Here is a 12,843-nt window from a genome sequence, read left to right as displayed (position 1 = left end):
ACCATGCGGTGAACTTTACACAGTATCTCTAATCAACACCCCATATTTGTATTTTATCCGCTGGAATACAGCATCTGAGCTCTTAGACTTGTTTCTTAAATGTCTATGATTTGCTTTTTTTTTTTAAAAAAAGCCAGCAATGCAATGGTATAGTTATACTTTTGTTTAAAAAATACAAAAGAAATCCATGTAAATTGATTTTGCTGATTATCACAGACTCACAGAATGTCAGGCTGGTCAATCCTTTTCTTTTTGTAGAAAAGAAACCAAGGCCCAGAGACAGTTCCAGCTGAGTTTTTCCTTCCGTCTTGCTTACATTTAAATGATGGCAGAATCAGGCTAAATATTGCCTTCCAACACCCAGGCTATGTTTTTTAAGCCCCATAATGCTTTCACTCATTGATTTGTAGCAGAGAGATATTCATCATTCATGGATAAAAACAATTCTAATAATTTTTGAGTAGATATCCCTTATTTGTCCTACTTTGATAAGCTAGTGTAGAAATTCCTAACTGTGGAAACCATGCATTCAACGTCTTTCTATAAAGTATTCTTAGAAATCCCTAAGGACTTTCAAGTACATTATTAAACTAGGTGATAATGACGCTTCGTATCTATCCTTTGCCTGTTTTTGCGTGTCTTTTCCTTGGTGATATTTTGTTCCTTTGTCAATGATTTTGAATTCTAGTTTTCCCTTGTCTTCTCTTGGGTTTCACACAAGTGCCATGCGTTTTAATTTTCTCCGATTAGTTGTTTTCCTTGAAAGGGAAAAGTTGTAAGTGCAGGAAGATAATTATAATCATTCTTCTACTTAAATGCTGCCTTTATGGATGTGTTACTCATTTAACAAACCTAGAATTTCTCCTGTAAACCTAGGATACCTTAGAGGAGGATCAGTTACTGTATTTGTAACAAAACTATATTATAAAATCGCTTATTAAGTGGCTCTTTTTTGTTATAGGAATCTTGTTATTTTGTAAGGGGCTCTGTTCCTGACTGGCAGTTAACACTAGATAATACGTCAATGGTTATCTCACAGTCACAGTCCTAGAGCCATGATAATTAGACAAATAATGATCTAAACCTTTAAAAATGAACCTAAGGACACAGTACATACCAAATTATATGAGGCCCCAAGTTACCATGACGTATTTCCAGGAAACCCTCCAGTGTATCATAACTATGGTTTGAACATAAGAAATGTTAATGAAACGCTTAGCACTGATTCTCTTAGAATTAAGAATGATTTCGGAATAAGTTATTCAGGTTACACCACGTCTCTTAAACTCTCCAGGAAATTTGAATTGGCGCCATCTTTTTCTCCAGTGTTCGCTTGACAATTTCACAATCTTTGAAACTCATCAGACTTGGTGACAAAAAAATCAGAAAAATAACTTCTCATATAACATCATGCTTAAAATTGCAGATAGAGGCATGACCATTCACTGAGTTTTAATAAAAGTATAGAAGTGTTTTATTAATTAGGCAGTTTTGAATTAGTTGAATGTGGAACTAGAAATTGTATGTGGGGGGCAACTTAATGAAGAAAAATAAATTTGTATTTTTGGAGCATAACCCAGTGAAATAACATTTGTTTTTAAAAAGGGGGGATTGCACTCATTACTGTGTGTATCACACACACATTTAAGCGACAGCCCCCCTACCCTCCAATTTGGTTAATTAGTCTAGAATAGAAACACTGCAAACCAGAGGAGGGTTTTTTTTTTTTTTTTTTTTTTTTGGCATGGAGGTAAATAACTCACTATAGTTTCTTCCCTCCATGGCTTGGTGTCTACATTATTATCACGTGTGCTCTGTAAGTGTACTGCTGCTGTTAGCCACACCTAGGAATTTAGTTTGCAACATATGTCTTTTAGTAAACTCTGACCATTAAAATGGTTTAAAGTAAGAAAAAGACAGATGAAACAGACTGGGCTTACTATTCATCTTAGAAAAAATGTAGAGCATTTGTGTTCTGGGTACAATGTTTTGTTGATTATGTCTGTTACAAATTTTCTTTCCCCACTGGGTGACTGGTACTTTTATTATTTTTGTATCTATTTATATTGTATCTATTTTTATATTACTTTTATTCTTTGAATACATAAGAAGCTAAAGCAAACAAACCACCATGCTCCTATCACACCCAGTGAATTTTTTAAAACGGTGAATATCACCTAATATCCAGTCCACGTACAATTTTCTCTGTCTCAGAAATATCTACCATTTGTTGTTTGATTTAGGATTCCAACAACTTTCACCATTGCATGTAATTGATCTGTCTCTTAAGTCCCCCTACTTGTGTTTTTGTGACATTTATTAATTGTACAAGTTTTCATTCTGGCTAATTTCATCCTCTTGGTGTCGTTGAACACAGTCCCGAATTTCTTATAATTGGGTAAATACCAAGACTTGGGTAGATTCAAGTTTTCCTTTTTATTGGCCAAAAATAACTCACAGATGGAAATGTGCTCCATTATGTCATGTCTGGAGGAACATACGTCTTGCCCTGCTTTAATGATGCTGAAGTAGGTGAGTGTGTTCAGGCGTAGTCAAGCCCGATGCACCTGTCCCGGTTCCCCCTCTCACCTTTCACCCAGTCGCGCTGTAGCACGGGTGAGCCTCTGCTAGACCTCGTATGTCATTAGCGCTTGCAAAATGTGGTTTCTCTCATTCTGTTGTAGTCCTCTGGCATTTGTTATCTCTTGCCTCATTAACTGTTTTTTTAACCTTAAGTATTATCCATTGTAAGAAAAGGAGGAGAAATGCTTGATGCTTTTTGTTTATTTGAGTCCTAGCAACCTTGAAAGTGATCAAGGGTGGTTGGGTTTTTTTTTTTTTTAATGTTTGTTTTTGTTTTTATGTATCTTTTTTGGACTCAAAGGTTGAGTAAATTGTTATACTTCCAATTCATTGTAGTTCTTCTTTTTCTTATTATTTTATTGAGTTATAGTCAGTTATAGTCAGTCTTTAGCTAATAGGAGCACCTCAGCTTAGCTCTTGGGTCCTTTTGATCTAATCCGGGTAGCTTTTGAGACTTCCTTTGTTTTTAGAATGACAAGATTTCTCTGTCTCATGTCCTCCAGATCTGGAATCTGCTATTCTCCCTAAGGAGCCCTGGTTTCTTTTAATGGGAAATGGTATTTAGAAGCCACAGCTGGGGGGCCAGAGTTGCGTTTTGATGGTTTTATTTGTATCACCTGAGTATGAATTGCTCATTTCCACCCATTTTCTTTCACCCTGGCTCCTCTTCTGTCTGTGCCATTTATTGTCTGTTTATTACCCTGGATTGCTATTTAGCTTTGCATATGCCTGTATTTTATTTTCCAAGTAGGCGCACATCTAAGACGAGAATCACATCGTGTGACTTGTTACTCGGCATTCTTCGTGGTGGATCATGGAAGAAATGGAAGATTAGGAGGTTGGAGAACAATTTGACCTGGGTTAGATGTTTAAAATTTTATTAGCTTTTCCTTTGGGGATGTCTTTGCTTTTCTGATATGATAATTGCAAAAATACGAGCTGTGTTAAGAAAAAAAATTAGGCTAATATATATTAATATAAGAGGAATTCCGGGATAGAAAAAAAGAGCTGCATTCATAAGCACACTTAAAATGACCTGCGGAGTCCCATGGCCTGATTTCAGCGGACTTGGTGCCACAGGCAAATAAAATACTCTGTACGGCGTGTTCCTTGGGCGTCTTTTACTGGTCTCATTTCGAATGATTACACAGACACGTATATTCTTTCTTTGCTTGACTATTTAGAAGCTGCTATGGCCAGATGGGATTTTAAACCACTCTCCCAAACTACAGACAATCAAATTAATGTCATTCACTTTTTCTTTTGCAGCTTAAATGGATGCTATGTAATGTGTCCCACAAACAGATTAAGAAAGCGGTCTCCCACTTTGCAGTGTACGAAGCAAACTGCAAAGCACAAAACAGAAGCTCCCTGGAATCTGTTAGCCTCCTGTCTATTAAATGGGGATTTATAATTACCTGTCTGCCTACCATGCTAAGTTGTTGTCTAGAGAAATAGGATAACAAATGTCAGTTGTGTAGTTAACCGTTAATTGTTACCCACTATCGAGGTGGCATTGATGAATTACATATTTTGGAGGGCAATATTTGATGTATGAAATTCCGAAAGTTCTAAATGTAGTTCTGCTGTTTTAATGATAACTCGAACAAACCAAACTCTACACACAGACGTATATACAAGAACTCATTCTTAATCCTTTCACTGGTTTGCCAGCATTTTGCCCTTCTCACTTCCACCTGTCCCATCTGGCGTTTCCTTCTATTACCTTGATGTTAGAAATATGGAACACAATACATGTGTGTTTGTAAAACCGTGGGGACCAGAATTTCTCTTTCCTCACCTTTCCTTCTTTTACAATTTAGTTCAAAGATGAGGGTTGATGTCTCACGAGGGGACTTTTTTTAGTCTTCAAATTTATCTGAAGGTTTTACAACCAAGCTCAGCAATCACATTTGGAGATGGCATTTTTCAGGATAGTCCCTCGTTTTCAAAGCATTTCTGCATTCCTGGTGGTGACTTTCCAGCCAGTGGACCCAAGGAAAGATACATTAATTGCAAGGAGACAAGGCGTTTGCTTTCATTTGTATCCAGTGTTCTCAGAAATTTACTTATAAGTATCTATTTTGATTTTAATAAAATATTAGTGGTGGTGGCAGTAGACTATGATACAGCAGATGAAGAAATGGAAGAGAGAAGAAAAATAAATAGGATAATCATCAGTTGACAGTTTCTCTGGGAATCACCTAATTTTTTAAATTTTTTATTGAACTGTAATCAGTTTACAATGTGTCCATTTCTGGTTTACAGCATAATGTGCCAGTCATACATATACATACATATATTCGTTTTCATACTTTTTTTCATTAAAGGTTACTACAAGATATTGAATATAGTTCCCTGTGCTCTACAGTATCAACTTGTTGTTTATTTTACATATAGTAGTTAGTATTTGCAAACTTCGAACCAATTCTTAAATGCTGGAGAATTTTGATTTTGAAAGTGGGATGCTCTACTCAGTGTGAAAACCTCGTGGTAATGCACACATGCCTAACACCCTCCAGGATTCATGCTGTATTTAGAGGAAACCGTTCTGAAGGTAACAGACCATGTGGGGTCCTCCTACCTCACTGCAGCCCCTGCCTTTCTTCCTCCTGCTCCCTCACTCCGGTTCCTGGACCTTCCTTCTGTTCCTAGAACCAGCCGCACGTGCTCCATCCGCAGGGGGCAGGGTGGTCCTCAGTTCTGGGCAAGGATGTCTCCTTCCCGTCGGTCAAGATGCTCAGGGTCCCATCGCAGATGCCGTCTCTGACCTCCAAGTGGGAAGCAGCCCTTCCTCTGCTCCTGGCCCAAGTTCTACGTTACTGTTTCCATTTCTTGGTAGCTCCCACCACTATCTGAAATGATGTCACCCAATCATTTATTTAGTCTCTGGCTCATGAACGGCATGAAAGCAGATTCCTTGTCTAGCTGGGTCACTTCCGAATTCCCAGCCCGTAGAAGAGTTATCCGTCACACCATAGGCACTTGATAAATATTTGTCGGTGTATGAATATAGTGGGAAGAATTCAGGAGTGAGAGAAGCTGAGTTGGAGTTGTGGGTCTGTTACCGATGCCTGCGGCAGGCAAGCCGTGGTACCTAAGTCAGAGTCACATTCCTCCACTCTTGCTCAGGTTAAATGACGCACTGTTGTCTCCAGCATTGTAGATTGTAAAATTTCATCATGACAATCCTGTGAGGTTGTGGAAGATGAATCATTGTCTCTGTAGTTGAAAGAAAGGTTACAGATAGCCAGTTTCATCCTTTTTTTTTTTGAACAGTAGACCACTATAAGAAAGATACTAAATTATAGCTGGTTGGTGGCGGTGTTAAATCTATAACCTGGGTTGCCTGGTGTATAGTTTGCCTCATGCATATTCCACATGAACAGGCGAGCTCAGTTTGATTTTTACAGTCTGTTAAAAGTAATTTCGTCCTTTTTCATTATCCATAAAGAACTCTTTGGATTGAAAGAGTAGCATTGAAAGGTTCCATTTTTCCAAAACAGAATCTTCGATGTCTAAAGCATCACCTGGGAGCTGTTAGATGTGAATGATCCTAGGTTGTTAACCGAACCTACTGAATCAGATTCTGCAGCTTAACAAGATCTCTAAGTGGCTTGTGTGCATGTTACCATTCAAAATATGGGGATGCTAAGGTTGCCTGACCACACATCTAGTAGCCAACTCTTAGAAATTTTGCATGTAAAGATTTTCTGAGTTGGGCTTTCCTATTTGGGGTTGCTACCTTGCTCTACTGGGCGATAGGAGGTTAATTTTTTTCTTATCGTTTCTGCTTTGCCTTATACCAGAATTCCTAGAACTTTGGGGCACATTAGCAAGTGGGAGCATTTCACTGCACTTCACTTCACTTCACTTCATTTCATTTTATATGTTTGGCCCCTTGCCCTGCAATCTGAAACTAATGCATAGGTGGGGCTAGGGCATCTGTATGTTAACCAGCTCCTCAGGTGACTGAAGTAAATGGTAAAACTGGTTATGCCTCAGTATATATGCATTGTACAATAAAATAGCTGTAAAATACATTTATGGAATATCCCAGTTATGTCTTTCAATGGTTAAATCACATGGCTGTAGTATGTATTTAAAGCCCTTTTCATATAATCTGCTTTAATGGCTGTCAATCTCAAATATAATGCAGTGAGACATTCACTGTAGCCCAAGAATTCTGAAGGAATTAGATGGTGCATACAAATCATGAGGGTTTTTTTTTTTTTTTTTTTTTTTGGTAGAGGAGCAGAATAACTTAATTTTGAGGCTTTTGGGGAGGAAGTTAGTCAATTTTTATTAGTACACACTGTTGCCATAAAACAGTACATCCTGGTAATGACTCACCAAAAATGCCTCTCGCTGACATTTTTTGACCTTTATAGCTCTTTGTCCAGACAACCAGCCTCATTTTAAAAACGACAGTGATGATTTTGGATTGATTGTTTTTTATTGAGGCATAAGTTATATACAACAAATTATACAGGTTTTAAGCCTTCTGCTGAGTGGCTTTAGACCAATTTATGCTCCCGACTATATCACAGCAAATGTAGAATATTTCTCACACCCAGCAAGTTTATTTGTACCACGTTCCAGTTGACTTCTCTCATCAAAGGCAAATGTTTCCTGATTTCTAACACCGCAGATTGGTTTTGTATCTTGGGACTTCATATTGCTGAAATCATGCTCTCAGTATTCTTTTGTGTTTGGCTTCTCTAATTTAACTAAATGCATTTAAAATTACTCATGTTCTTGGGTATAACAATAGTTCATTATTTTTTTTTTTGTTGCTCTGTTCCTTTCTGTGACTGTAACCAAACAACTTGTTTATCCATTTTCCTGGGGCTAGCATTTGAGTTATTTTTAGTTTGGCACTATTACGAATCAAACTACTACAAACATTGTTAGAGTCTTTTTGTTGGCACATGTTTTCATTTCTCTAAGTTTTATACTTAGCAGAAGGATTGCTGGTCATAGTTTAATTTTATAAGAAACTGAACCTAACGGTTCTCTGAAGTGGTTACATCATTTTTAACTCTCACCAAAAGTGTGTGAGTTCCAATTTCTCCAATAGCCTCATAAACATTTGATATTGCCAGTCTTTTAATTTAGCCATTTTAGTGAGTGTGAAATGATATCTTATTTTGGTTTTAAGATACTTTTCTCTGATGACTAACGATGAGAAACATTTAATATGCTTAATGGCCATTTCTGTATTTTCTTATGTGACATGTCTGTTCAAGACTTTTACTCATTAAAAAAATAATTGGATTGTTTTTCTTTTTATTGTTGACTTTTAAAAAAATATTTGCATTCTGTATGTGAGTCATGTTTCATAAGTATTTTATTCTGAATATGGGCTTGTCTTCTTAATGATATCTTTGGAGGAACAGAAATGTTTAATTTTGGTGAAATCTAATGTGTATCCATTTTTAAAATTCATAGTGGTTTTAGTGTCCTAAGAAGATTTGCCCAGTCCCAAGGTTGGGAAGATATTCTCTTATGTTTTCTCCCAGAAGAAGCCTTATTGTAGCTTTTACCTTTAGATCTATGCTTCATCTAGTTTCTATATGTGGAATGAGATGGGGTCAAGACTCATTTTAGTGTTTATACAGTTGATCTGGCACCATTTATTGAAAAGCCTTTCCTTTCCCATTCAATGACCTTGACACTAATGCAAATCAATTGACCATATAAGTGTGGGTCTATTTTTGAACTGTCTTGTGTTCTATTCTATATATTTATCCTTATATCAACAGCACACTTTCTTGATTACTGTAGCTTTATAGTAAGTCAAAATCAGATGGTGCAAATTCAATTTAGCTCTTCTTAATCGTGACTGTTCTTTATCCAGATTGTTCTTCATTTAAAATTGTTCTTGTAATTCAAAATCATTTGCATTTTATAAGAATTTTACAATAAGTTTGTCAATTTCTTTTAAAAATCCGCTGGGGTGTTGACTGGGATTGTGTTGAGTCTGTAGGTCAATTTGAGGAGGATTAATGTGTGACCAATATTGAATCTTTTAACCCATGAGTATAGATCTCTCTATTCGCATTCCTTAATTTCTCTCGATAACGTATTATTGTATAGTTTGATGTAGAGGCCCTTCACATTTTTCACTTGTTTTATTTCTAGGTTTATGATGCTTTTGCTAGTATTTGATATATTACATCCACCGCTCTATTTTGTTGCTAGTATATAGATTACACTTAAAAAAAAAAACAACTATTAACCTTGTGTCCTGTGACCTTGCTAAGTTCACTTGTTAGTTCTACTAGTATTTTGGTAGATTTCAAAAAGTTTTCTATGGAGATAATTATGTTGTCTGTGAATAATTAACAGTTTTCTTTCTTTTTAAATAGTCTTTGTATCTTTTATTCTCATTTTGAATGTGGCGCTGCCTAAGACTTCCTGTACAGTTTTGAAAAGAAGTGATTTGAGAATATATCCTTAACTTTCTACTGATATGGGGGAGAAAGCTTTTAGTCTTTCACCATTCAATATGATTTAAGCTGTCGATTTTTTTCGTAGATGGCATCCATTTATAAAGTTGAAGAAGTCCCTTCTACTGTTAGTTTGCCGAGAGTTTTATCATGAATGGGTGTTGAATTTTATTCAATGCCTTTGCTGCATAAATTGAGGTATTCAGGTGATTTTTCTTTTTTTGTTCCTTAGCAATGTGAATTGTATCAGTTGAGTTTTAAATGTTAAACCAATCTTGCATCTCTAGGCTAACCCTCACTTGGTCATGATCTTTTGTCTATATTGCTAGATTTGACTTGCTAATAATTCATTATGTATTTCTACGCCCTGTTCGTGAAAGATAATGAACTATACTTTTCTTGTAATATCTTTGTCTAGTTTTCCATTAGGGTTATGTTGATCTCATACTAGAAGTTGGGGAGATGGGGAGATTCTTCCTCTATTTTCATTTCATTTCATTTCATCAAAGTATTTGATTATTACTATCATTACTTTCTTTAAATGTTTGGTAGAAATTACTGATGAAACTATTGGAAACTGGAGTTTTCTTTGTGGGAAAGTTTTTGGTTAAAAATTCAATTTCTTTAATAATTTCCATTTAGATCCATTTCAGTAAATAGTGTATTATAAGACTGTCCATTCCATCTGTCTACTCATTGTCCTTTTAATGTCTGTAGGGTCTGTAGTGGCATCTCCTTTTTCAATATTGACTTAGGTAATTTATGTTTTCTGTCTTATTTCTTGATTATTCTTTCTAGGGTTTTTAAGAATATCTATTTGCTCAAAGAACTCTAATTTTATTGTAGGGCTGGAATGCCTTGGAGCGACTTTTCTCCATTCTGTTGCTTCTCCCCTAACGTTCAGCAGAGAAGGATTTGTACCTGAGGAATTCCCTGGGTTCTTGAACAGGGGGAGGGAGGAAGTGGGTGTCTCTAGACTGTTTTGCACTGCTCTCAATTTTCTGTGCTACCTGTTTATTCCATGTACCCAGTTAAAAGGTGCGGGGAGGAATTGCTGGATGGGGGCATTCTTTCTCTGCAGCCTGGACCTTTCAGGATTCTAAGCTGTCACACCAGCTTTGACTGATTTCTTTCACACTGTAGCAAATTCTCCCTCCTCTTGAAGGACGGCTCCCTTTCTGCTAGAGACAAAAGCACCTCTGAATCTTTTCTGTCCTATGAAGGATTAATAACTTTTGGAATTTAGGTCTTTTAGGTTTCTTTCAACCTTGTTTTTTTCTTCTGTGTTTTAAAAGACTATAGGTTTACAGTTTATCTGACATGTTTGGGAGTGATAGTCTTTTGTAACGTTCCACATTCTAACCAGGAGTGAAGCCCTTGGACTAACTTAGAAGACGTATTAAACTGAGTGTTTCTGAGTTACATAAAATAGATCTTATTGTTTATAATTAACACCCCATTAAAAAAGTTCACTCTTGCCATTCAGCTTTATCATACAGATATTTTTACCAGATACCCTTTGAGTGTTTCTTAAATGAAAATCCATATTTAAAAGAAGGATGTTTGCTACCACTGAGATAATAAAAATGCGCTAAGGTTCTACAGACTGCTTAAAAGGGGCGATTCTAGCAAATATTTTGAGCAAAGCCCAAAGTTTTAGGTAAGTTTTGCTTTCCCAGGGTAATTGTGAATTAAAAGCTAATCACGGGCGTTCCTTAGCTCCCAACCATTGTCGTGTTGTCCTGCATCAATACATTTGCAATGTGGCTATTTTGGGTGCGTAAGTTAATTCCAAGGTTAGTAACTGTACTTTGACGGGATATTGCGTTTAAACAATTAAATTTATCACAGTTAGGTATTTGTCTTTATTTTTCTGATATATTTAACTTTTTTTTTTCTTTTTAGGAATCCTAAAACCAAAATATTGGAAGGAAAACAGAAACATGGCTCATCACATTACATTCCTTTGGATAGTTTTGCTTCTTCAGAATTCTGCCTTAGCTGATGATGGGGAGATAAGATCAAGTAAGAACCCTCAACATTGTCTTTTTTGTTATCAACAAATTAATTGTGCAAATCAGATTAGAGGAGCTCAAGCAATGGCTTTAAGAAGCTTAACTTATTCTTCATGTCTTTGATGCTGCGATCCCCCAACATTGATGAATTGCTATGTTACCCATTAACTGAGAGGAAAAGCTGTGAGAGGTCATTCAGAGAAAATTCTATGCGAATCGTTCATTTTATTAACCCATCAGGGTTTGGAGCAAATCATCTGGTATTGAGTCCAAGTTCAGCTGTTGATAAGCTTCATGACATGGAGATAAAGAAGGTACTTGCCTCTTAGGACAGTTATCAGGACCTCATCCTATGAGGTCATTGCATAGAGATAATAAGACAGTCCTTGTAAATAAGGTAAGGCATATAAACGTCTCAGCACACAGTGACTAGTAATCTGCCTGTAGGAGGTCTTGTGTTGGAGAAGGTAGGCTCTGTGAGTGGCAGTTTGCTACCCAGGCCATCCTTCACAGATACCATACTTCTGTTTAAAAGTTTGCTTAGATTCATATTTTAAAACTCATAAACATAAACCCTCTGCTGTAAATGAATTATGGTTTCTATCACAGTTAAATCAGACGGTTTGACAGTTTGGTTCAGCTTGGCTTAAGACTTATTGACAATAATATTTAATGTCTGCATAAACACTTTTATAGTTCGGTTCCCCCCCTCCCCCCGCCAAGCACTCTACAAGGCAGATACTCTTTATTTTTTTTGAGTGGGAAAAGAGAGTCGTCACATTTAAGGGGCTTGCTTAGTGTCATACCTATGTCTGGTTAGAGCTGTAATGACTATTTGAACTACGCCTTGATCTTCGGTGCATCCCTTCCCTCCAGTGATTGCCTGTCTAAGAAGGAGGTCTCTTGGAGTGGCAGTTTGGCTGGGGTTTATAAATGGCAGTGCTTGCTTTCGTAGCCATGTGCTTGGCTAACCTTGCAGTTATGAGATACATGCCCCATGGCTCTGGAAAGGGGTGGAAAGAGCCCAAGAATAACTCTGCAAGAATTTATAACCACTGAATCGAGTGGTACACAAACACTCGCAGGTCCAGGCAGTAACAGATCGCACAGGGTTGAGGAAAGGCAACACTGAGGAATCCTACAAATACAATCTTCCTGTCTGTCTGTCTGTTCCACAGAACTCCAATAAAAGCATAACCCTGTCATCCTGTTATTCCAAAAATAACAGGTGAACTGGATTCCCTTGGGTTAGAAAATTTGCCTCTGGGCTGAATTCCACTTGTGCTGTCCCTGCCTTGAACTCCGGCGGTGGCCACCGTGGCCAGGCAGTTAGACTAGTGTCCCTCACGCCTGTCTACATTCTTCGACACCTCCTGCCATATAGCATCTGAGGAGGGACGTCATGATCACAGTTACAGTTTTTAGGCAAATCCATATTTTGGCAAATTTTTAGGGGGGGTGGGTAACTTCTTGGCTGTTAATACGTGTTTGCCTGACAATAGTGTTTGCTTTTGCTGGTTACTGTGATGGGTGAGTTGAGATCACTGTAAAATTGAGGCCTCTCCATGTGAGCTTTGTCAATATCCCAGATACATAATTGACAAAGATAAGGAAAAGAATGGAAAGGAGAGGAAGGCGGGAGTGAGGGAGGTGAAGAGAGGGAGAGGTTGATTGATTGATTGGTTTACTCCAAAGAGAGACAAAAATACTAGTACTAATTGTCACCAAGCAACTTTTTTCGCCAGTACCATCCTTTGCAATTATGATACCTTATTGGCAATATATACAGAAAG

The 12,843-nt window shown here is 37.2% G+C and overlaps 2 protein-coding genes across 2 annotated transcripts in view; both read left to right on the top strand.

The window, feature by feature from the left end:
* Positions 1-10,986, top strand: part of LOC141574139 (uncharacterized) — a 51,108-nt gene extending 40,122 nt beyond the window's left edge. Inside the window, exon 4 of the mRNA XM_074347931.1 lies at positions 10,941-10,986. Coding sequence (XP_074204032.1) covers positions 10,941-10,949 — 9 coding nt within the window. The 3' untranslated portion in view covers positions 10,950-10,986. The remainder of the gene's footprint in view (positions 1-10,940) is intronic.
* Positions 10,941-12,843, top strand: part of COL21A1 (collagen type XXI alpha 1 chain) — a 113,375-nt gene continuing 111,472 nt past the window's right edge. Inside the window, exon 1 of the mRNA XM_074348948.1 lies at positions 10,941-11,060. Within this exon, the coding sequence (XP_074205049.1) occupies positions 10,979-11,060 (82 nt within the window). The 5' untranslated portion in view covers positions 10,941-10,978. The remainder of the gene's footprint in view (positions 11,061-12,843) is intronic.

The sequence above is a fragment of the Camelus bactrianus genome, chromosome 20, assembly GCF_048773025.1.
Source record: "Camelus bactrianus isolate YW-2024 breed Bactrian camel chromosome 20, ASM4877302v1, whole genome shotgun sequence".
Classification (NCBI taxonomy): Eukaryota; Metazoa; Chordata; class Mammalia; order Artiodactyla; family Camelidae; genus Camelus; species Camelus bactrianus.
Note: the sequence above shows the minus strand (reverse complement) of the source record. Positions and strands in the feature narration are given on the sequence as shown.